General features: G+C 44.3%; 1 protein-coding gene across 3 annotated transcripts; it reads left to right on the plus strand.

The window, feature by feature from the left end:
* Positions 1 to 675: 675 nt before the first annotated feature.
* SLC17A4 (solute carrier family 17 member 4) lies at positions 676 to 25,422 on the plus strand. 3 transcript variants are annotated; one of them, XM_080806069.1, is made up of 12 exons: positions 676 to 787; positions 8,693 to 8,816; positions 16,044 to 16,249; positions 16,889 to 17,122; positions 17,209 to 17,296; positions 17,468 to 17,554; positions 19,451 to 19,569; positions 19,692 to 19,853; positions 21,985 to 22,117; positions 22,201 to 22,348; positions 23,189 to 23,279; positions 24,412 to 25,422. In XM_080806069.1, exons 2-12 carry the CDS (start codon positions 8,729 to 8,731, stop codon positions 24,544 to 24,546), a joined length of 1,491 nt encoding a protein of 496 aa, XP_080662195.1. In that variant the 5' UTR covers positions 676 to 787; positions 8,693 to 8,728; the 3' UTR covers positions 24,547 to 25,422. The 3 variants fall into 3 exon arrangements, with proteins under 3 accessions (XP_080662195.1, XP_080662197.1, XP_080662196.1); XM_080806071.1 differs by having other exon boundaries at positions 16,889 to 17,011; XM_080806070.1 differs by having other exon boundaries at positions 700 to 787; positions 8,696 to 8,816.
* The last annotated feature ends 588 nt before the right edge of the window (positions 25,423 to 26,010 follow it).

Consider the following 26,010-nt stretch of genomic DNA (forward strand, 5'->3'; position numbering starts at 1 on the left):
AAAGGATTCAGGAGGAATCCTTTCCTCATGCAATAAGGCATGAGGAAAACCAGGTCCGAATCATGGATGACAATCAAGTGAAACAGTGCAGGGGAGGAATGAGTGATGAAAGCTGTCAGGCTTAAAAGATAAAGTCTCGGGAATGGCCACTGGATTTACCAGAATGGAAGTCAGTGAAGGCTTGCTAAAAGCTTTCTTGTCTTCAGTGGGGCAGGGAGACGGAGCACAAGTATGTGTGAGTCTTTTGAAATGTTCTGCCAGGAAAGGGAGCAGAATCCCAGGCTATGAATGTTCCAGAGAGCTCAATGATCTTCATGCCAACGGCTATCATCAGTAAACCACAAAAGTCACTTGAGTCAAGCCACATGGAAATTAAGTCTCTGCTTTGTGGAGATCCCATTTCTACTAAACATTTCTGGTGAGACAGGACTCAAAAGGGACAGGACATACCCCATCCTAATGAGGAACACAATGAACAGCACTGCAAACACAGGGTACGGGGTGTCAGGAGGGACATTGATTCTGGCTGGAAGATTCGGGAAGATGGAAGTGATCTCAGCTGGCCTTTCGGTCTGAGGAAGATCTAATGAGTTTGGTTTACTTGTCACTAATAACAGTTAAAAATTAAACCATTCACCAAAAAAATCTTCCCATTGGGTAACATAAAGGCTAAAGGTTTTAAGGTAATCATTGACCTCCTGGGGATGTAGGGCAATGTAGAAAATTTTGAAAAGCTTAAAAGAACTTATTGGAAAGGACTGAGGACCCCGCGCTCCGACTTCCTCAGGTCAGCCTTCCATCTTTCCTCCTAATTCTGCTTTTGAGATGATGGGAGAGGGTCTTTCTTTCATTTGCTGCTCTGGGGTGGACCCTATGGGGTGCAGAAGAGAACTCCTCTTTCCTAAGATAATTCTGGAAAGTAATAGAGGATATCGCCTTATCCTAAGAGAAAAAAGAGCCCCAGAATTCCAGAGAATAAAACTTCAGGGAATAAATTCACCCAAAAGAATAGTTGTGGAGGCAGAGTTGGAATTTTCTGAAGCATGTGGAAGTGAACCAGCAACTTTAAACTATGCCTTTAAGGCTTAACATCAGCCAAATATTGGGACCAGTCGAGATACCATCAGTTTAAGATTGATATATTGGGCTTATTTTTGTGGGCTGTGTTAATAACAATAATAATAATAATAATAAAGCAGTGACTGCATCTGTGGTGAGACAATAAGTGTAGAAGCTGAATTTTGGCAAAGGAATATTTTTATCAGGGCTAAAAGACCAAATCAATCAAAACAGATGAGACCTCATCAGTGAATTTATACAAATAGAATCCCATGGCCTTGGGCAGTGGTAACTGAACAAAGAGTTTGGGGCCCAGGATTCTGATTTTGGAGCTATGAATATGAGCCACAAGCTACTTCTTATATGGAGGAAATGTTCAGGGCTGAGACCAGATATAAAAAATATGTGAGCTGCTAACGGCTCAGTACAGGACCTTAAGGAAAAGCCTCACTCCATAGTGAACTAGTTTAGAGCAGAAAAGCAAGACACAGGTTCATGCAAAGAATAAACACAGAATCAGTTTTGGCCAGGGAATCGGACAGCAAGTTGACAGAATGACTCATTCAATATCTTTGCAGGTTGTTCCTCATCTACTTCATCTGTAAGTAAACAGATAAAAGTGATGACTTTCAAATTTCTATTTCTCCCTTGGCCCCCTGCCTCAAGCTACAGAGTCACAGACACAAAGCCTACTGGGCCATCTTCCCTTTTGGGTCTAACAGGCATCTCAAAACCAACAGCACAGAATGAAACTCTTATTTTTCTTCTGGAAACCTGCTTCCCTCCCATTTGCTTTCCCATCTCTATGGAGCATAACACCATTTACTCATTTGTACAAGCCATAAATCTAGAAGTCTCCAATGATCTCCCCTATTCTCTCTTCCCCTGCCTGTCTCATTAGCAATTCTTGCTGGGTTTCACTCCAAAACAGATCCCCAGTCCGCTCTTTTGCACCACGGTCGGCCTCCCCTATACATCAACTCTTGCCTAGGTGATCACCACAGCCTCTTCTTGACTTTCTTGGTTCCTGGTCTTGCCCCGTAGAGACCATGCAACACCCAGCAGCCAGGTGAATCCAGTCCCCTTACCTGGCCTGTAGGAACCCCGTGGTATGGCCCCTGATGACCACTTGGGTCTCCCTACTCATATCAACCTTCTCACTCACTCTGCACTGGCACTGGACAAACTTGCTGGTTCCTTTTACTCAGAGCTCCATTCTTCTCATCTTTCCCAACTTAGCTCAAATAGACCTTTCCCAAACAACAAGGTAAAACACTTGCCCTCTTCTTGCTAGTTGCCTAGGGGCCGTCACTGTGACTCTCATTTTCTCCAGAGCAAATGTCATTCTCACATTTTCCTTCTCATATTGTGCCTCTCCCAGAGACCTTGCTGGGGTTGACGAGGCAGTGGAAGTTGGCAGTGAAGGAGGAAGACAGGACACATCTGATGCAGGGCAAGGGACGCAGCTGTGGACAGTATGTGAGACACTGTTTCTGGTTACCAGACAACCTGGCATGGACTTCCTGTCACAGTAAGCGCAGAGAGGAGGCAAATTTAATGAGAACTAAACACTTCAGCCATAAATGTAAGAGAAAGAGCAAAGACGTCCGCCTTTGGCTCAGGTCATGATCCCCTGTCCTGGGATCAACCCCCAATCAGGCTCCCTGATCAGCTGGGAGTCTGCTTCTCCCTTTCCTGCTGTCCCTCCCTGCCATTTGTGCTCTCTCTCTCAAATAAATAAATATATATATATATATTTTTTTTTTTAAGAGAAAAAGCTAAGGAAGCATAACATCCACTGGTTCAACAAATATTTACTGAATCAATGAATGAACTAGTGATCAGTGAACTCTCAGGCACTGGTGCATGAGAAAAGTCCTTCTAGTTGTCACTGTGGCAAAAAAAAAAATGTTAGTCTGAAACCTAGGGCTTCGGGTCTTGTGACCTCAGTTCAACTGACAGCCCTAAATGTGGACAGACGTGATGAGCAAATTATTTTTACAGGAAAATATTCCATCCCTTCATTTGATAGATTTCTTCTCAGAATCACCAGGGCGGCTCATTGTTTCCTTTCAGTTTCCAAATAATCTCATGTTGTAAATGAATAGGTCCCATCTGATGAAAAGCACAAAACTCCAAACTTTATCTAAAAGTAGAGCTTCTTGGGGCACCTGGGTGGCTCAGTGGGGTAAGCCTCTGCCTTCGGCTTGGGTCGTGGTTCCAGAGTCCTGGGATGGAGCCCCACATCGGGCTCTCTGCTCAGCAAGGAGCCTGCTTCCTCCCCCCTCTCTCTGCCTGCCTCTCTGCCTACTTGTGATCTCTGTCTCTCAAATAAATAAATAAAATCTTAAAAAAAATATATATATATGTATATATATAAAGTAGAGCTTCTCCCTAAATAGGGATTGAGAGTAATGTATCATTATGAGCACTGAGAACTGCTGAATCACAACAATGTACACCCGAGACTCAAATAACACTGTATGTTAATCCTACTTTAAAAAAAAAAAAAAAGCTTCTCTCCATCTCCAGCTTGGACCTTGGTGGGGGTCAGTAGTCACTTGGTTTGGCTTCTTGTTCCCTCTCTCTGTCAGCTCCTCCCCACACCCCTCTTGGTAGCTGCGGCTTCTGAGCCTTCTAGTGCTGGGGGTTAGGGAGACAGAGGGGTGGCTGGGAAGAGGCAGGAAGTGGTTTCTGACTGGGACTCTTGTGATCTGGCTCTGGTGCTCTCTGGGCTCGGGTGGATGTTCACTGCTGAATCCTTTAGTCAGTTCCCCACTGGAGACGTCCCACAGTCTCTCCCTCATGGGGCTGGTCAGCCGTCTGGCATCCTACGGTCCCTCCACCTCTTTGGGGCTCATGCGGCCCCTCTAGATAGTTCTCTGGGTATGGCTGTAAGCTGGATCCCTCCTGAGTCACCCACACCTGGTTCAGAGGAACCTGCAGCTCTCCGTCCGCGCATCTCTGCACCCGTCGCTGGGGGAGGTGGAGGCATCACGACCTCTCAGTGGGCAGGGCCTTTGCTCTGCTCTGCCAGCCTCGGGCCCGTGGATGCTGAGGCAGGTGTCACTGAACCGTCTCCTCTCTCTCACACACACACAGGCACACGCGCAAGCCTCCAGGGAACACAGGTCAAGCTGTGTGGGTGACACCCCTCCCCCCCAAGCAGCCCCTGTCCTCTGACTTAGAGTGAAGGGCAGCACCCGCCCTGCTCTTCCCTGAAGGCAGGGTGGAGAAGGGACAGGCCACACCGGCAGCTTCCTCTGGAGATATTCTCTCTCAGGGTTGTCATCTCAGCCAGTTTGTGCCCCTGTGGTGGGCTCAACAGCCCTCTTCTTGAGTCCTGGAGGGTGGTCTCCTATCGCTTTGGGGTGGAGGCAACACTTGCTGTTTCTTCTCAGAATGGTCTGGAGGCAGTTGCACTAAGCGACAGGCACCATTTTTTTTTTTTAAGATTTTATTTATTTATTTGACAGACAGAGATCACAAGTAGGCAGAGAGGCAGGCAGAGAGAGAGAGGGGGAAGCAGGCTCCCCGCCGAGCAGAGAGCCCGATGCGGGGCTCCATCCCAGGGCCCTGGGATCATGACCCAAGCCGAAGGCAGAGGCTTAACCCACTGAGCCACCCAGGCATCCTAAGAGGCACCATTTTAACATCCAGTTATACACACAGACACACAGATACACACACACACACACACTATCACACATGTACACAGATGCACACAATTTGTAAAGCTGTTAGTCAGGATGAGAGACTCCCACGCCCCAGACACTGTGATCACAGGTTTTATGGCAGTTTTTTCTGTTGTTGTTGTTTTAAATGTATTTTAAAAATTATTTATTTATTTGACAGAGAGAGAGAGAGAGAGAGCGCGCGCGCGCGTGCACACACACAAGCAGGGCAAGCAGCAGAGGGAGTGGGAGAAGCAGGCCCCCTGCTGAGCAGGACCCTGGGATCATGACTCGAGCCAAAATCAGACGCTTAACCGACTGAGCCACCCAGGCACCCCTTAAATGTATTTTTGAATCACAGTAATAATTTACAAAAACATTATTGTTGTAACTCATTTCAATACCCAAGATAACGTGAAGTTCCCTCCTGGCCATTCCTCCCCAAAGGGAATGGTCCCCTGCATTCCCTTCTACACATTTGACCAGTGTTATCAAATTAATGTATCTTAATTTAACTTTTGTTTATTTTTATTTTCTAAAAGATCTGAGAGAGAGAGAATGAACATGAGGAAGGAGAGGGGCAGAGGGAGAGGGAGACTCGGCAATGAGCAAGGAGCCCGATGAGGGACTTGATCCCAGGACTCCAGGATCATGACCTGAGCCAAAGGCAGACACTGAACCAACTGAGCCACCCAGGCTTAGCCAGCTGTGTATCTTAATTTTAAAACCAGTGCTAAGGACAATGTACAGGAGAGCTGTCATTGTTTCAATGTTGTGAATTTTCTTTTCATAATTTTCTACTCACTTGTAAACACATAAATTGCATTATGTAATGTTGTGTGCATATATGTTTTACTTATTACCTCAGTACTTACTGTTCTACAACTTGCTATTTTCTTTTAAGTTTTTATTTTAATTCCAGTTAGTTCACATACACTGTCATATGAGTTTCAGGTGTCAATACAGTGATTCAGCACTTCCATATATCCCCCAGGACTCATCACGAGAAGTGCCCTCCTTCATCCATCACCTATTTCCCCCATCCCTCCACCCATCCCCTCTGGCGACCATCAGTTTGTTCTCTGTAGTTCAGAGTCTGTCCCTCCCTCCCTCCGTTCCTTCCTTCCTTCCTCCCTCCCTCACTCCCTTTTCCCTTTGCATGTTTGTTTTGTTTCCTAAATTCCACATAGGAGTGAAATCATATGGTATTTGTCTTTCTCCGACCGACTTATTTCACTCACCATTAAATTCTCTAGCTCCATCCATGTTGTTGCAAATGCAAAGTTTCGTTCTTTTTGATAGCTGAGTAATATCCCATATTTATCTATAACACCTCTACTTTCTCCATTCATCCATTGATACACACTGGGCTGCTTCCGTATCTTGGCTGTTGCAAATAATGCTGCTATAAACACAGGGGTGCATGTATCCCTTCGAATTCACAACTTGCTTTTTTCATTTAATATGTCCTTTAAATTGTTAATATGTATATCGATTTTTTAGCTCTTTTTGATGGCTGTAGGATGTTCCAAAAATATATGTACTTTGCTTTACTTAACTATTCAAACATTAATGACCACTAGTTAGCTGTTAATTTTTCACTTTTACAAATATCACTACAAGGACTGTCTTGGGACATGCTTTTGGGTGGCTGTATGGATTATTCCCTGGTAGAGGCCTTGAAGCAGCAATACTAAGAGGAAAGTTGCCCTGACTCCCACAACAACAGCTTAGGTCCCCACACTTTTGCCTAAACTAGAGAGAAGTCTTTCAAATATTTGTGGAAGTGGACAGGTAAGAAATAATGTCTTGTACTTCGAAGGTTCATGTCTTTGATAGTAAGGTAGGCTGGGTTCTGCCATGTCTGTTCTTCATCTGTGCTTACATATTGTACTGATAGTTTCGTACTCTTCACTCACTTTCTTCTACTTTGTCTTTTTATTATTATTATTGTTATTATTATTATCTTGAAGTTTAAAAAAGAATACCGCTCCCTTCTCTGGTATCATATTGTAATTACTTTCTACCCCCTGGCCCCCCACCCATGACCTCATATGGTACGTATCATTACAGATACACTTCACCCTTTTTGTATTCTACAGGATTCTTATGCTTTGTCTAAGTATAGCTTTAACTTCATTTTTCTGGCTTCAGACTCACTGTAATTCCTGAATCTGAGAAATCTTGTTTCATCTCTTCTGGAAAAGCCCTAACCATTATTTCTTAAAGCATTGCCTCTCCTCAATTCTGTTCATTTTCTTTTCCCAGAAATCTTACTGAACATATATATCAGAACTTTTAACTCTATTTTCCAAGTCCCCTAACTCTGCTACAATATGTCATTATCTGCTTGGGCTTTAATCTGTATAATATACTTATTCTGTTTAATATTCTGTATAATTATTCTGTATAAATTACTTTATTCTGTATAATTCTGTTCTTCTATTTCATTCATTCAGTCATTAGCTCTTTGTCTAATGGCTTCGTTTCTAATTTCAATACTTAAATTTGTCTTTAGTATTTCAAGTAGTGCCTTTCTTAAATATGCCTGTTCTTTTGGATATCTTCTTACGTTTTGGTCTCTCCTTTCTTTCTCCAATTATTTTAAACATGCCTTTTTTTAAAAATTTCTTTTCAGCGTAACAGAATTTAAACATGCTTATAAAAGGCATTTATCAGTTTATCCGACTCTTGGAAGTTCTCAGCAATTTGATCGTGCTACATGTTGAGTCTTAGGACTTGCTTTGGATGGTTGCTTCTCTGAGTGTTTCTAATTTTGGATCTGGAAGTCATATTAAGCAGAGCTTCATCAGTAATTCTGTGTGATCTGTGTTAAGGAAATCGGCCTGGGCCCAGTTCTTTAGTCCAGTTTTTCAGCCAAAAAAGAGTTCTCTCTCAGACAATGAAAACAGTGTGAATTGCAACCCCCAACTCCCCATGACATAGCTGTGAATTTTAGAAATTTTAAGCAGAGGCTCTTTCTTTTCAAACCAGAGCTCAGGAGGAGGTAAGCTATCACTGTCTCACTGTTGCAATGGACAGAGCCTCTTTAACTCAGTTTTGAACCCCTTTGAGGGTTTTGGCTCTATAATAGGATCTCCATGATAATCGTCTTCCTGGCGGAGGTCTAAGGCTTCACCCCTCATCCCCAGGGACCTAGATCTCAAGACCCTGCATCACTGAAACTGATGTCTGCTCCCCACCCCAGTACCAATGTCACTGAGGAGTTAGCTCATACTGCAAACTTTTCATTACATCCATGGGGATATCTCTTACTATCTTTGGAGCTATGTATTTGAAAAGACATTTGCATATTTTATCTGGTATATCTGGTATATCTAGATGTTCAGAACAGGCAGTTTTTTTAGGTAATTTAAGAAGTTGGAACCTGGGGCACCTGGGTGGCTCAGTGGGTTAAAGCCTCTGCCTTCGGCTCAGGTCATGATCCCAGGGTCCTGGGATCGAGCCTCGCATCGGGCTCTCTGCTCAGCAGGGAGTCTGCTTCCTCCTTTCTCTCTCTCTCTCTGCCTGCCTCTCTGCTTACTTGTGATCTCTGTCAAATAAATAAATAAAATCTTAAAAAAAAAAAAAAAAGAAGCTGGAACCTCCCAGATGAAATTTCAAAGAAGACTGTCAAATTTTAACATCCAGTCAATACATTTATCAGTGGAGAGACAAAGGAACACAGAACTGGAAAGAATATTACAATCCATTACGGCAATCCAGGCCAGACCCTTCATTTCAGAGAAGCAGAGATTAAGACCCAGGGGTAACTGTGACATTCCCAAGGTCACACAACTGGCTAGCAACAGAGTCTGGGCAACAAATCAGGTCTCCTGAACCCCAGTCAAATATTTTCCCATCAAATATTTCCTCTGAATTCACAGAATCGGGGCAGTGTCATGTGTGACACAGGATACTTGTCGCCTTGTATTTGCTTTTGCATTCTTTTATTTCAGCAGGTGAACGCCAGTCCCTGGGAGAAGAGAACCAAAATGCCTACTAGAGCAGAAGCCAAGGGATTGGGGGCTATTTCCAGTGATGGTAATTTAAGCACGGCTCGCACGCAAACCTCCAGGAAAGGTAAAATCGTGTACTGGCTACAGATAAAACTGGTATCTGTGTCACCTCGACTTCCCTCTTGGTGATATAGAACACGAGGCTACCCCCAAATGCCAAGGGCTCTACATAGCTATAAAGCCTGTTTTATGGAGGATTATTTCACTTCCTGTAAGAAACCTTGAAGGTATATAGGGCAGGTAGGTGTCAAGACATTATTTATAGAGGAATGAAAAACTTCAGAGCAGATGCTAAGTAGAAACTATGGAAACCAGTCTTGGGTTTTCCAACTCTAAGTCCAGGAGCACCCACTTAGATCTCTCTGTTCATATAGATTCAGCCCTGTCTCAAAGAGAGTAGGCTTTTCCTTTCCACGATGTCATCAAAGTCACTTTTCCTCCTCCACGTTGTCTATGTCACAACTTGGTACTTTTCTATAACATGTCCGAAGAAAACCAGCTGAACACCTTATTTCCCCCTAAACTCTTAATGGTTCATAATTATGTGATTCATTAATTCTCCTATAGAAATAGACTTTTCATAAGATAATGCCTTTGAACAGTAAAGCGCGAACCAAGGTGGGATGCTTTACAAGCCTCAACATTTCAGCCAGTGTGTCTGTTGGGAAGTGAGCATGTCTCAAGGACAAGAAAATTCTCCTACTCTTTCCCATCAAAGGAGAAATAAGGAGATGTGCATTCTAATACTGTCTACAGTTAACTAGGAATCATTTGACCTGGAATGCATACTATCCCATTGCCTCAGCTTCCTCATCTGGAAAATGGGAGAGCTTGATTCTTGTATCTCTAAGATCTCATCTACATCTAAGTAGTTAAGAGCCTATCGGTCAAATTCTCCTATCCTAACGCGCGCGTGCACGCTCTCTCTCTCTCTCTCAAAATCAGTAATGTGAAGAACTTATAGATAAATATTTTCCATGTTTGCAATCCTGATTTTGCCATTTCTGAGCTATATGACCTTCAAATTTGTGTCTCAGTTTCCTTACTCATAAATACACGATGATAATGGTAGCTGCCTCACAGCATCTCCATGAGAATTAAATTAGCTATAAAATGTAAACCATTTAGAACAATGCCTGGCACATAGTAAACACTACGTAAACTTTAGCTATGATTATCACCTCTCCCACAGTGTCCCCTCCTCAGTCCCCTTTATGGCAGTGGTGGGACTCATGTGCGGTCTTTCTGGATTCTTCTACAGCATTCTAGAGCATCCACCCCACCATGCTGCTTAGTCCGCTGCTGACACTCCAGAAGCTCCAGAAGCTATACCCGATCCTTCGTATCCATTTGACCTGTCACTACAAATGGCATCATGCGAATAATAATCCTTCTTTGGATAAATCATGTCCCACTTGATAAGGCACAACCCCAGCTACTCATGGTTCCACCTGGTTATTTTGTTAAGTCTCCAAGTACTAGTCACAGTGCTTATGCATAAATCCTGCTGGCTGCTTCATCCACAGGTGGCCAACATCAATTTCCACTCATCTCTCTTCCTCTCTGGCGCACACGTCCTGGGCACTCCTGGGTCCTCTGTCTCACACCTTCAGGGCACTGCTGGGGTTTTCTCTAGATCTCTGTGCCCCCAAAGGCTACTGACATCTTTGCTGAGTATGACCGCACTTCTAAGAAACTCACAGAACCAAATCCAGCTATTCTGTGGGACACACAGAAACGCCCCTCCCCCATTACAAGTCACATACAGCCACAAGATAGAGTTGCTTATGCTCCTGTACCCCTAGAGACCCAGGGAAAAGCTGAACCTAGACGTTCTGCCAGAGATCAGTGGTTTCTATTAGGCTCAGTTAAGGGCTCATGGGGCTGAGTGGGGATAGACACCACATTGCCCTTCCTATCCCCTTATCTCCCAGAGGCCTGTGAGCTTCTGTCTGGGTTCACTTGGAAAAACAGAAGGCACTCTAGATATTCCAAGAAAAAAGAGGCTTAATATAGGGGACTGGAAGATTCCACAGACTTCGGAAGGCTGGGGAAGCAGAAGTCAGATTAGCCCCTTCCAGAAAATCCAGGCGTCAGGATGGATGGGTCACTCTATGACCACAGGCAGCGCCAAGTGGGCAATTTTCAAGGTGACTCCCAGAAGTCACAGGCAGAAGTCCCATCTCCACCATCACTGGTCCTCATCCATGGGCCTCTGGGTGCCTCACAGCCATCATGGCTTCTCACTGTGTTCCCCTTCCAAACCTTGTCAGAAGGCCCTCATTGTTGGAAGCCTGTCTGTCTGCATGAGAGACCGACGACTGTCACTTCCAGGTATTTGTCTCTCGGTGGAGAACTCGGAAGGGCAAGGATGGCAGTGAGAATTCACAAGCAGCGTCAGGCACAGCTTCCTTCCTCCCATCCAAAGCCCACGCGGAGGTGAATATACTCCAGCCCACAGAAAACATGTCACCCAGAGGCCAGGCTACAATAGCATCCCTCTCTGAAAGTTCCAGAATTAAATAAGCAAGCATGCCACTTGGAGAAAGTATCTCCATCCAGGTTAAAACTAGGGAATTTTTCCTATAACACACTATGAATCCTAAGGCTCACTGATGGGTTTAATACATTTGGAATGAGATTGAGAGAGGATGCCAAGTGCTTACAAACCTCTCCTCCCTGGAGCATGGTACAGTCATTTAGGAAGAAAGGGAGGACACTTGTTAACTGTTAAGCCTCAGCTCGTACTCCCTAGCTCTGAATGGCAGTGTCTAGAGGCCAGCAGCCCACCAGCAAGGCGAAGCCACCACGAGCAAGGGGAGTCTATTGTGCTGAGATGTTGCGGGTGAAGCTCACATGGGCCCACATCCTGCCGTCTCCCCCTCCACAGCTTACCCATCTTTCTGAAGATCTGCATCTTAGCATCTTGGGCTAGGACAATAGACCGAGGCAGTACATGCTTGATGGCTGAAACTAACTTGGAATTTTGGGGAACTTGTCCTCAAAATCAACCAGGTCATTGCAAAATTCAAATGAACTGGCGAAAGAATTCCAAGATGTCCTCCTCCATCCCACCAGCGGCCACCTGTGCAATCTCGCACACACTATTACTACCGCACGGCAGCAGGCCTCAAACCAGCAAAGGTGGCCCAGTACAACACGTGACAAGGGTGTCAACATATGGGAACTAAATCATAAAGGACTGACCTTTACGGTCCAAGACCGCGGGGAGGAGGTACATGTAAAGACATTAGCACAAAGAAAAGAAAAAGAAAAGGAATGTATTAGATCAAAGAGTAATTGTGACATATTAAATGTATGTTTGGTGCCAGGCACTGGTCTAAGCACTTTGTGTGGATTAATTTACTGAATCCGCCCAACATTCCTTCAAGGAAGCTACTCCTTCCGGCATCCTCTCCATTGAAGGAGCCAGAGTTCAAGCAGAAAGGAAGAACTCATTTAAGTCACTGAGGCACAAAGAGGGGTCACATGGACTCACACCAGAGCAGTATGACTGCTAACCAGCATATTACATGGCTGCACTTGTTTTATCTGGGGAAACCAAAGAATATTTTCATTTCCAATTTAACATCTCAAGAATAACAAGAAGCTCACAGTGCAGGAAGTAAATCAACAGGAAAGTGTGCAAGAAGAGCCCAAAGTAGACAAGAAAGGAATCTAAAGAGGAAAATATATGACTTCAGAATTAAAGTGGAATGAGTAGAAGCAAGGAAAGACATGACCACTGCAGAAAATCACATCAGTGACATAGAGCCAAGGCTTAGAAAAATAAGGAAGGACGCAGAAGGGGAGTAAGACAAGTGGCTCAAAAGATGATGGGTATGAAGAAGGGAAGAAAAGAGAGAGTGCATAAGAATAAATGAAAGTAAAAAAAAAAAGGAAAGAAAAAAGAAGAATAAATGAAAGCAACTTAATCAAGCATCCAGTTCATGGAGTCTACACCTTTGAGGAAAGGATGTGGAAAAACAAAAGAGACAACCTCAATGTAGGAAAAAAGTCAACTCAAATCATGAAAGAAACTGCCATGAAAATATATACAAGAGCAGAGTCTTTGACAGCAGATACCTTTCACAGCAATAAAATAATCCCTGACTTGGACGGATCAGGCAGAGAGATTGAGCACACATAATTGTGGGGACAGAAGCATTTCAAATGTGTAAGGCGTTAAACACAGGGAAGCAGATAATGTCCATTATTTCTATGGAGATAACGTTTATAAATTTGAATTAAGAAAAATTGCACATGTTGAAAAAACATGAAAGAAGTGAAGAAAGTTGTCAAAAAGCCCTCTTAAATTATGTCTTGGTGGTTTCACAGAAAAATTCAGTGAGATTCTACAGAGCAGAATATGTCTCTGTATGCAGTGCATTTCTGTAAATTCCCGCCTTAAGTGGGTAGAGCACAGTTCCTCACTCCCTTTGTGTGGACCGTGCGTGTGACTTCTTCCCGAGCACAGCATGGAAAGGGAACAAACAAGAGTAACTTCATGTTGGAGACACTGGACAAATACTGCCTCAAACCGGTCGTTGAGGGACATTCTACAAAACATCTGACTGGTACTCTTCAAAACTCTAAAGTCATCAGAAACAGAGAAAGTCTGAGAAACTGTCTTAGCCATAAGTATCCCAAGGAGACATGACAATTAAATGGACTGTGCTCTCCTGAATGGGATTCTGGAACAGAAAACAGATATCAGGTAAAAACTAAGAAGTCTGTGGGGCACCTGGGTGGCTCAGTGGGTTGAAGCCTCTGCCTTCGGCTCAGGTCGTGATCCCAGGGTCCTGGGATCGAGCCCCGCATCGGGCTCTCTGCTCAGCGGGCAGCCTGTTTCCCTCTCTCTCTGCCTGCCTCTCTGCTGGCTTGTGATCTCTCTCTCTCTCTGTCTCTCTCTCTGTCAAATAAATAAATAAATAAAATCTTAAAAAAAACACAAAAAACTAAGAAGTCTGAATACAGTATGGACTTTAGCTAATAATCATACATTCTAGTAGGTTTGTCAATTGTGACAGACATAACATAGCAACAGGGGAAAACCTGTGTAAGGTGGACAGGAACTCAATAATTCAGGGGCACCTGGGTGGCTCAGTCGTTTAGCCTCTGACTCTTGGTTTCAGTTCAGGTCATGATCTCAGGATCATCAGATTGAACCCAGCGGCTGGCTCTGTTCTCAGCAGGGAGTCTGCTTGAGATTTTCTGTTTCCCTCCTCCCTTCCTGCTCTTTCTCTGAAGTAAATAAATCTTAAAAAAAAAAAAAAAAGGAGAAGAAGAAGAAAAGAAAAAAGAAAATGACTATATATCTAAAATACTTCAGGTCATAGATTGAGATGAAAAGCCTAAAATCTTTCTTTCTTTACAAAGCTAGCATATCAAAAATTACACATACACACATATTCACAATAATATTCATCTGAATTCAATTATATATGCCAAAGTAAAGTTCCAGTCAAAATATTAGCAAAATAAAGCATGTGTTTTCATTACAACAGCCTATTAAGAGATCATTTCAAGAATGTAAGCACAGTCAGATATTATTAATAATAATTATAATGAACTTACATAAATGTACTCAGTCTCTATTTTTTATTTTAAATATTTTATTTATTTATTTATTTGAGAGAGAGAGAGAGAGCGAGCAAGAGCAGAGAGGGAGAAGCACGCTATCTGCTGAGCAGGGAGCCCAACATGGGGCTCAATCTCAGGACCCTGGGATCATGACCTGAGCCGAAGGCAGGTGCTTAACCCACTGAGCCCCCAGGCTCTCTGAGGTAGGCTCCATTATTAACCCCATTTTACAGGTGGAATACTGAGGCTGCAGATAGCTCAGTAATTTGCCCAAGACCATACAGGTCTAAATAGAGCAGATCCAGGTGTCTGACTCTATGATTCAAATACGGTTTATAAAACTCCTGCATTCACATCAAAATAATAAGAAACACGAACAGGACAGCTTCATACAATAAAAGTACAAGTCCCACCAACAAGTGCAAGTCCCACGGCACACTTAATGGTGTGATGTGAGAAACATGCTCAGTAAATTCAGATAGGCTCTCACCACTCCTATCTGACACTGTTTACAAACTGCCAGTGGATACATTGCCCAGGAGGATGAAATATTACAAATGACAAAAATAACCATGTATTGTTTTCCACTATTAGTACTTGCCACCTGTGTGCGTTCGGCTTTCTGCTGTAAACCCAGAGGAAAGAAACATGAAAGTAATAAGGGGAGGACTCAGTTACAGAAACGATAAAAAGTCTCTGAAGAAACTTGTGTGGGACTTAACTGAAGAGAACCAACTCTAAGATTCCAGCTCTGGCCAGAGGAAGAGACCGGAATCCACAGGGAGCCACCCTGCTCTTGGCCGGGAGAAGACAAGGCTGTCCATGGGGCAATCCCTCACAATGTCATCTGCCCTATCTATACCATGTTGATCCAAACTCTAATGTAAATTCGTGTGGTTTGGGGAAGAGCAGTCTCAACTGAATGCCCCCCAAGTTAAACCAAAGGTGGGGGGCCTGGAACTTGACAGTCCTGTCACCCCTCAGCATGAGACAGCGTTGGCCATTTCAACTACATTTGCTCCCTCGTAGGAGCCAGGAAACGGGGCACCCACGTGCCTTGAGGGCGGGATCACACATTATCCCTCTGGCAGCTGATCAATCCTTGTAGCTGTTGCCAAACTAATGTACCTGGACTCAAGTCCAGGATGGCCCCAGACCCCTCCTGGACCGCTGGCAAATTTCGTGCGAGCCCAGATTACAGTAGCAAGATGAAGGTGAAATGCTTCTGGAGTCTAACCTAGCCTACCTCTCAAGTCTCATCTCCTCCCAGTGCCTAACCTGTTAATGTGCCTCATTCCCTGGTAATAGGGTGGGGACCTTGGGAGTCATGTCCAACAACTCCTCTCTCTTCCTATCCGTCTCCCCTCGACCACGACCTCCAGCCAGTTCTCTGTCCCATTTCACTTCTTTCCAGTCCCACGCTCATGAGCTCATCCCAGAGCCCGGGCTCGAAACCCTTCCTAACACTCGCTCTGGCCAGTTCCACACCTTCTTCAAGTCTCTGCTCAAGTAATGATTCTAAGCAAGTGACTGACCCACTCACCTCCCAGGGGCAGGGGGCTGGGTGTCCACCAGCCACCTGCAGAGCCACTCCCACTCTCTCTCTATTTCTCCTTCCACAGACTGCGGTCTTCTCCCTCTTCCAGACTTAGGGAAGGTGGGAGAAATTTACCCCGATCTTAAGACTTTCTGTGCCCCTTCATCCCAGGCTTTTGTTCGGTCCGACATGGGCTGGCCCTCCTTGTGCATCTCTGCAATTTTTCGATTAACTCCCAAAGGATGAGCCTGAGCATCGCCATGCCAGCCATGGTGAACAGCACGGCCCAGCTCAGGCCACTCAATGCCTCCGCAGAAAGGCCTCCTGCTGACTCCCAGGACAGCTGGAACGGAACTCTGCAGCAGTCTGAGGCCGTGGTAAGTTTAATGAGACTCCAGACCCCTTCTCGGACTTGGATGGTTTGACCTAAAGGGTTATTTATGAAGCATCTACTATGTTCAATGAACTAGACTACACGAGAACGTAACAGGTAGCTAAGGAGAAGATATCTCTTCTCTATTTAGTGTCTAGCAGTGGAACCGGACCAAGCGGACTAAGTGAAAATGCAGGAAACCACTTTCATCTTTAGTGGACATACGTTCTTCACCGACAAGGACGAACATTGCAAAATAAGTTTCACAGATGTTTATCTTGGCTTTCTTTCTTCACATATTTTTCAAGTTACCCCATTACCTATAATGCTTTCTTCTTTATAGCTTTTCTTTCATTACAGGATCTCTTACACTTTAATGGGTCAGTTTCTTGTGTCACCAGGGAAACTGTGTAAAAGGAAAGAGTACATAGTGCATGAGTTTGGGTTTTTGGTTTTGTGTTTTGCATTTTTGTTTTGTTTTGTTTTTTGAATGAAATTGGTAGACTGGAGGAACTGGAGAGAAGTATGAGAGAGAACTGCCCGTTTTTGTTTTTGTTTTTTGTTTTTTGCCCCTCAAGTTTCACATGATCAAAACTGTCAACTCTCTGGCCAAGATAAATAGTGAGATTCTCTTGTCCCCTAGGCTCCCGTGTATGACTGGAGTCCTGAAGTTCAGGGGATCATTCTCAGCTCGTACAACTACGCCTCATTCTTGGTTCCCATCCCTATGGGCTACATCGCTGGAATATTTGGAGCCAAGTACTTGGTGGGTGTTAACCTGCTTCTTTCCTCAGTCTTGGCCCTCTTGATTCCATTGGCTGCTGACGCAGGAGTGCTCTCGATCACTGTCCTGCAGATTGTTCAAGGCATAGCCCAGGTACCAAGATGCTTTCTAATTGTAAGTGGAATGTTAATTCCAAAATGACCTCAATAGCCAAGAATGGAACTTTTTCTTCCCCCCAGGTTACGGTATTAACAAGCCAGTTTTCACTTTGGGTCAAATGGGCTCCCCCACTAGAGAAGAGTCAACTCATCAACATTGCTATATCAGGTAATCGAGGCCCTACACTGTCAGTTTGTATGCACTGTCCAAGAGTACTCTACAACATCCTATCAACACAAGCAAGACCTTAGATTCCAACTACCCTGTCTCCCTGCTCCTGCTTGGGTGAGAGAGGACCCTAACTCTCTCACCCAAAACATCCTCACATCTTCTGTTTAGGGCAATTGATGGGATCCTTCATTACTTTGCTCATCGGTGGTTTCCTCTGCCAGACTAAAGGGTGGCCTTCTATCTTCTATATCTTTGGTAAGTTTGGGCTTCTCAGATCTCAGGATTTTTTTTTTCTTTTTGTTTTTTGTTTGTTTCATTTTATTTATTTATTTATTTATTTATTTATTCATTCATTCATTCATTCGAGAGAGAGTGAAAGAGAGAGCATGAGCAGGGGCAGAGGGAGAAGCAGACTCCCCACCTAGCAGGGAGGCAATGTAGGACTTGATCTTGGAGTCCCAGCATCCAGATCTGAGCCAAAGGCAGACATCCAACCGACTGAGCCACTCCGGCGTCCTTCAGGATTTTGTTTTGTGATAGAGAATGCTGGGCATGATTTTCGTGATGCAAGTCATCTATGGTTAACCAAATCCTAATAGATATAAACATTTATATAACTATATAACTACAGGTGATAACGTTCACAGCCAATCATGTTGTGAATCATGCAAAATGACGCTTAAATCTCAGGAGCCTGGATACATAGTCAGAATAACCTAATGACTTCAAAGGCATTGTAATGTTCTGTCCTGCTTCCAAACCACACACACAATGAACCCCAGAGGGATTTCTTTCATAAGATGCTGAAAATGGTATCTTGATGGGATGGTATTTTTAGTTATGCTTATTTATTTAATTCATTTTTTATAAAATTCTCCTATCATTACAACCAGAAAATTCTAAGACTGTACCTAAAATGCTGATTGACACAGAGAATTAACCAGTAGAACCTGCAAGACAGGGCAGATCGTGGGAGGCTCCAGAGTGGATGTCATACATTAAGAGATGCCGCAGAAGGTCCCGAAGATGCACGGGGTGTTCCAGAAGCCATATTCTACTACTTCACTGTTTTGCCTTTACCCAGCCCTGATTGGGATCTCCCCAGTTGCTTGCAGCTCATGTTTGTGTCTGAGTTTTAAACTACTCTCTGAAGTCCCATCTGCAACCTGTGTGATTCCAGTAAGATCAGTGAGCGCCAGAGGTGTTTCCATTAGAGGACAATGCTCTTATATCAAGGGTTCCTATAACATCAGGTCAATATATTCACTAGAAACAAAAATTGTGTGAAGATGGATTACTTTCGCATGGCAACCTGCAAAGGCTCTGTCATGGAAACTTCAAAGGGCAGGTTACAAAAATTATCCAAGCAATGAGAGAGGTTTACTCTGCTCCTAGTTTTCAGAAAGGGAAGCTACAAATGTAGATCTACAAGGAAGAAATTCAGTAAAATATTTGTTGACATCCTCTACTTGGTCTCCAGCAATGGAAAATTTTCCTATTCCTCTGTACTTGATTTTAAGTTCCTCCATGGCAAGACTGTATCTTTGTATTCTTATACTCTCAAAATCTCACAAAACACCTGGTGTGTGGTAGTTCTATACTCCATTATAGCTCTTCACTCTCTGTGAAGGCACGGGTAAAGGACAAGGTGGCAATTAAAAAGAGCTGTTGAGATTAGGGCATGCATGGTGATGAGCACTGGGTGTTGTACGCAACTGATGAATCATTGAACACTACATCGAAAACTAATGATGTACTCTATCTTGGCTAATTGAACATAACAAAAAAAAAGTATTGGGAAAGTTGGTGATGTTTATATAAAATCTGTAGATTAAACAATATTTTCATTAAAAAATAAATTAAAATCTATACTCTGCTTCAAAAAAAGACATTTTCTTAAGATTTTAAAAAAGAAAATTTTCAGATGAATTTTATTGCCACTCAATACTGGTAATGTTGGGTTGTCCAATACTGGCATAATGTGTATACAGCTGGTGGGGAAGCACCCGCCACCAATGATGGGGGCCAGAGCATAGATACAGGTAGGAATGGAATCCTGGGGTCAGTGATTCTGTCAACCACAGAAATCAGCTCAAGGCAGAGTCAGACGGAAAGAACCGCCATCAAGGGCTAATGGGACCATCTTCCTAGGTGGTATCGGCTGTGCCTGTTCTTTTCTCTGGTTTCTTCTTGTTTATGATGACCCCATACATCATCGGTTTATCAGCGCTGGAGAGAAGGAATATATTGTGTGTTCACTGGCTCAACAGGTGCGTTTGATGAACTTCTCTGCCATTTCCCTGTGTTGGTCCAGGTGTCTCGGGCTGAAGACAGCATTAGAGCAAATCTCTTGCCTTCTGATGGAGCAGGACTGATATCTGCTTTCTTCCAGGGCTGTTCGCCAGGCTGGTCCCTTCCCATTAAGGCTATGATCAAATCCCTACCACTTTGGGGCATTCTAGTCTTTCATTTCACTGAATTCTGGATTTTAAATATTATGATGGCATACCTGCCAACATACATCAACTCTGTACTTCAAGCTAACTTCAGAGACGTAAGTATAGAGAAAGCCTATTCCATTCTTCTGTTTAAATGCCTCATTATATAATCCTCTGTCTCACTTATGGCCACAAAATCAGGGGATTAGGCCAAGGACCTTCGTGTAGGAAATGCAACCTGGTTGTGTGAATTCTTAATCATCTCACTGTGACCTACCGATTATTGGGGGAGACTGGGATGGTTCTAGGTAAGCTTGACATTCACAGAATGTCATACTTTTTAAGGGACTAATGTAAAACTTTGAAGTTCAATCCAACCAACATTTGCAAACAAGATAGTCTGCATAAGACAGTGTTAACAAGACAAATTGTGCCTTCAAGAAGGCTTGACAGGGAGTATAAACATCATAGGCTGAAAATAAGAGCTTATGACTAGGATATAAAGTCCCAAATAGGACTCCTACCCAAAACTTGCAGATAATTTTCTTCTAAAAAATATGTTATTCAAGTATGATGCATACAGAGAAAAGTGTATGTGTACAGCTGAATTTTCACAAAATGAACAGGTGCTCTGACAGGTGAACAGGAGCCTTTAAATTCCTGCAAGATGAAGGTCTTAGAAGTGGCAAAGAGTGTATCAGATTTCAGAGCCTATTAACAGCAGTTCACAAGGTTACTGAGTGACTGATATTGTGTTTTGGACTCAAAAAGCAGTGCTCTCATGTTAACTGGGCTCCTCTTGTGAAAATGTGCTAACTGGCCAACAGGAAACTGATTTTTGGAGCAGAGGTCAGAGTCTGGGGTGCACATGTGCAAACAGGCTGCAGGTACTGAGGTCAGAAAGCCCAAAGGTTGAGTGGCCATGGGTCTTCACAAAGAGGAGGCCAGAAGCAGGCAGCAAAGCCATAATCTCAGGTGAGACCATCAGGGGACAGGAGGTCCAGACAGACATCTCTGAGGCCAGCTGTTGGGGATGGTTTGTCTGTGGTGTGAGGCCAAGTGGGTTCCCCATCTCAGAGGCCTAGGCTGAGGACAGGGAGGAGGGGGGAAAGACTGGAGAGACCAGTGGAGACCAGGCTTATCAGCTTGGGAAGTCAAGAGGCCCCAACTCCCGTGGGTCTCAGGATGGCTTCTCCCTAAGTCATAAAACCTTGGCGGCTTCAGTCTACTCATCCATAATGTAAACAGCTGGGACATGGTGACAGTTAAAGTCTTTCCATTTGGGGAGTTTTACACAACATTTCTTTCCTTATATTTTCTTTAATAGCACTGTAAGAGAGAGGCTGAGCTGATCAAACCAGGCTTCAACATTTTAAAAACTCTATCCAAACAGAGGAGTGAGAAATCTTCCTGCCGTTCCCATCCCCGATCTGCCCTGTCCCCCCAGCCCGTTCCCACCCACAGACAACTCTTTTTTATTCATTTCTTAAATATTCTTCCACTGCTTCTTTATCTTCTTTATGAAGTTGCGGGCATCCACGAACATATCTTATTTTGTCGCTTTTTTTTTTTTTTTACACAAAACATTATGTGTTGTGTACATTGCTATTGTTTGTATATTACACCACAGTGATCTTTTCAGATCAGTACATGGGACTCTTACTGTGAGACATTGGGGTTGTTTCCAATCTCTGAGCAAAAAACCTTGCTCGTCAACCACCCATCTAATGCAACTCTTTCTGCATGTCTGAGTTCAGGGTAAATGCAGTACAGACTTTTGTATCTGTTGTTAAATTGCTCTCCACAGGGCACTGATATTTGTAAGTACCCAGTTTCCCACAGCATCCCAGTGGACCAGATCAAAAATCTGCTGGATTTTTGCCAGTTTGATCCATGAAAAAGTAGTTCTTTTCGCTATGAAGTTGGAGCCCCTTATTTTCCTTTTTCTGTAAATTGTTCCTATCTTTTGCCTATTTTTCTATTGGGCTTCGCTCTTTTTTAAAATCTGTTTCCAGGCGACTTTACCTAAGATGAGAACATTAATCTTTTTTTTTTTTTTTCCAATTGAACTATATGCATATTTTCTCTTAGGCACCAAAATTGTGTTCTAGTAATTCCAGTAACCTGAAATTTGTATTCGAGGAGATAGGGTCTATATAGAGAAGCTCTACATGTAGACAAGCCACACAAGGGTCAGAGCGTGTCATGGCACATGAAGTGAGGCAGCGCCTTCTCTCCGGTCCTCAGAGTGGAATCCTGTCAGCCCTGCTGTTAGGTGCTGCCTGTATCGGCACTATCCTTGGAGGTCTACTGGTGGATTTTCTTCACTCCAGAAAAATCTTCAGACTCGTTACCATCAGGAAACTCTCCACTGCCATCGGTAAGGACCCAGGGGGACTGTGGGATGGACGCGGGAAGCTCAGGGCAGTTTTTATTCGCTCTGTGTTTGTCCTCCTGCTGCAGGGGTTCTTGTCCCATCTGTGGTCTTCGTGTCCCTGCACTGGGTCAGATTCAGCTTCAGCGCCAGTATGGGCTTGTTGGCACTGTCTTCTGTCACCATCATCTTCTGTCAAATGGGCGCCCTTGTTAACATCTTGGATATTGCTCCTCGGTAGGAACCCCTTGGCCACATCCACACAGGAGCTCAGCTCAGGTCCTGCAACCCTAAACTCGCTCTGATGCCCCAGTTCCGTGTGGGTGATCTGCGCTACAGGTCACAGGAAATGCCAGCATTAGCCCTACAACCAAATAATTCCTGGAAGGGACCCAAAGCTAGCCCACCACTGTGCACTCAGTCTTCCAGGTGAAATGGGGAGGCAGTGGCCACACTTGCAGCTCAGCTAGGCACAGGAGGGGACTCACACCCACATCTCTGTCGAGGAATGCAGCGGTCCCACAGGGTTGGATCGGTGAAGGACCTGTAAAATACTACCATGCCGGCTCCCAAAGGTAAAGCTTGACTAATGGGAGAGTAAGAGAAACACTGACCTCCAAGAGAGGTGGTATCAAGGAGGACTGGGGACTTCCAAATGCAGTCCCCAGGATCCTTTCACGGTCAGAAGAACATACTCTAACCTCAGATAACCAACCACCATGACCCATGGGAGGTGCCTTGGTCTCAGGGGAACCAATGTCTCATTCAGTGAGGGGTCTTTTTTTACCCAGAAACAAAGCTGTGAGATCAGGTTCCATAGCAGAAACTAAGAGAACATACAAACTCGGTGCAAATCATCAATCTGTACATTTTGTAACAACAATGTTGACAAGTTAGTACAAATGACCCTTGGGAGCCTCAGACCCTCACAAAGGACTGTACTAATCACTAGTCAGCACATTTCACTCAGGCTTGACCGAGGGTCGCCTCAGGGCACCCCCAGGGACAAGCACAGAGTTATAACCATTCACAGGGGTGAACGGTTTGCTTACACTGGAATATTCTTTTCTGTCTCAGGTACACCTGCTTTCTTCAGGGACTATCGGAAGTCTTTGCGTATTCATCGGGAGCCATTTCTTCCACTGTTGCTGGATTTTTAATCAGTCAGGTGAGGTCGAATGCTCTGATGAAAATACTCATGAGAGACTCCTAGAGAGGTCACTCAGGAGAAGTCAGACTGAAGATATTTTTGTTCACTCCCCAACAGAGCTCAGCTTAAAGCTCGAGAGTCCCAGGCCCCCTGAGGAACCCCCCACCCCAGGCTCAGCTCATGCAGGACAGTTGCCACAGGTTTAGGATGTGGAGTGATGATGAGCACTCAGACTTAGAGTTTATACTTTAAGAGTTTTTAGAAGTTTTTCATGCTAATCATCAAAATTTCTAGCAATATTCATGGCACTTCTTACAAAGTATAGAGGGGTCAACCATTCTGGTTTGCCTGTGACTGCGGGGTTTCCTTTCTAGTCGCTAATACTGTCAGGAAACAGCTTTTTTTTTTTTAAATTTTAAAAAGATTTTTATTTATTTATTTGACAGACAGAGATCACAAGTAGGCAGAGAGGCAGGCAGAGAGAGAGGAGGAAGCAGGCTCCCCACTGAGCAGAGAGTCCGATGCGGGGCTCGATCCCAGGACCCTGAGATCATGACCCGAGCTGAAGGTAGAGGCTTTAACCCACTGAGCCACCCAGGCGCCCCAGGAAATAGCCTTTAATAGGGAAATTCTCAAACTGAATTTGTTTCCCTTGTCATCCCTCCATTCATTCATTCGTTAGTTCAACCTTAGCGTGTGCCACGCACTGTTTAAATGGATCAAACGAACGGAAGTCCCTGCCTGGTAAAACTTATATTGTAGGAAAGCAACTGGTGGAAAACTAATGAAATCAGTAACATATGAAATATACTGAATGCTGGCAAAGTGCGAAGAGAAGAATAAAGCAGGAGAGAACAGGGCGCGCAGGAGGGGGTGGGATTTCCATTTTAAATAGGGTGGTCTTGGAAGGTAACATTAAAGTAAGGACTGGACACAAACCAGGGAGTGAGACAAATGGCTATCGGGAGGAGTACTGTTCTGACAGAGGGAAAGGCCAGGGCCCAGGAAATGACCTGCATATTCTAGAAACAACCAGGAAGGCCACAGAGGCTGGAGTGGGGTTGGGGAGCCACACCTGCACCAGGACCTTTCTGAATAGGAGGACCAAGACCCAAGAGACTGTTAACACTCTGTAATTTCCTCCTTCCAGGATTCTGAGTTTGGCTGGAGAAATGTCTTCTTGATTGCAGTTTCTATTAACATGTCAGGCCTGGTCTTCTATCTCATCTTCGGCCAAGCAAAGGTCCAGGACTGGGCTACAGAACAGATGTTCACTCAGCTCTGAGCAAAACGGATGCGTCAGATCCCAATGCTTAGTCATTCATCGTTTGCCGTCATGGACATTCCCCCTTAGTACCTGCTTGACTGGTTAGCCATTTGATTTGCATTGACTGTTTCCAGTATCCTCTCAGAGAGCTTGGCTACGTAATACTGAAGGTTCCACCTGCAGAGGTTACGGTGGTGGGTTGGGGTTAGGGAAGGCCAGTTATCTAACTGTGAGCTCTGGAAAGCATAGGTGTGTCTGAATTTCTAAGTGTTCTCCACTCTGCCCATTATCATGACTTAATAAGAAATTATCAATAAGAAATACGTATTCAGTCTCTGCCCCTACTTTCTGGAACAGAGCTCCAGAATTTTGGATTAGTGAAATCTCAGATCTCTTGAGGGGTAGAGATGATAGGAGTACCTTTTGTTATAATATTTGGACTCGGTCCCTAGTTCCCAACACAAGAGCTTCTAAGACCCGTGGAATTCCCAGAGTGATGAGAGCACCTTGGGTATTCTATGGAGATGACCAGTGGCTGGGGGACACTGAAGCCACCCATAGCTTCAGGATGGGAGCTGGTCTGATTCAAAGGTGGGAACATCCAGCTCCACGATCCCACCTCCAGGGAGGCGAGAGGGGCTGGAGGTTGAGTTATTCATCAGTTGCCATTTACTCTAATCACACCTATGCAATAAAGCCTTGACAAAAACTTAAAATACGGGGTTCTAAGATCTTTTGGCTTGGTGAGCACAGGGAGGTGCTGGGACAGTGGTGACCCAGAGAGGGCAAGGAAGCTCTGTGGCTCTTCCCATACTCCTTGCCCTGGGCATCTTTTCCTTTTGGCTGTTCCTAAATTGTATCTTTTACAATAAAGCAGTAGTAATAGTAAGCAAACTGTTTTCCTGCATTCTGTGAATCATTCTAGCAAATTATCAAATGTGAGGGGAGAGGGGTCATGGGAACCCCCAATTTTGTAGCTAAATCAAACAAAAGTGTGAGTACCTCAGGTATCCACTACTTTAATTGGTGTCTGGGTGGGGGTAGCCTTGTGGGATGGAGCCCTTCACCTGTGGGGTCTGCACTAACCCCAGGAAGTTAGTGTCAGAATTGACTCACATGGCACTCGGCTGGTGTCCCTCAGAGAAAGAGAGAACTGTCTGGTGTGGGAAAACCCACACATTTGTTGTCAGAAGCACTCAGGACAGAAATCCCTTTTGTTTAGTTATCCTGGCAAAAGCATGAGGGGACAGAGAACAGTTTCTCACCACAGCAAAAAAGGAAGCCGGAACCATGGGAGTGAAGACAGGGGATCACAAGAGGAATTGTGTCCTAACAACCAGATGACAAACCCTGAGAGCTACCTTCCAAAGAGAGCCCCAAACAACGGAAGCCACAGTGTACACAATGTAAAGTCCTAGGCCAGGAAGTCAGAGCAAGTCAAGCTGACCTCACATTCACGGAGGACAAACACAGGATGCCCAG

This window comes from Martes martes (genome assembly GCF_963455335.1).
Source record: "Martes martes genome assembly, chromosome: 6".
NCBI classification, from domain to species: domain Eukaryota; kingdom Metazoa; phylum Chordata; class Mammalia; order Carnivora; family Mustelidae; genus Martes; species Martes martes.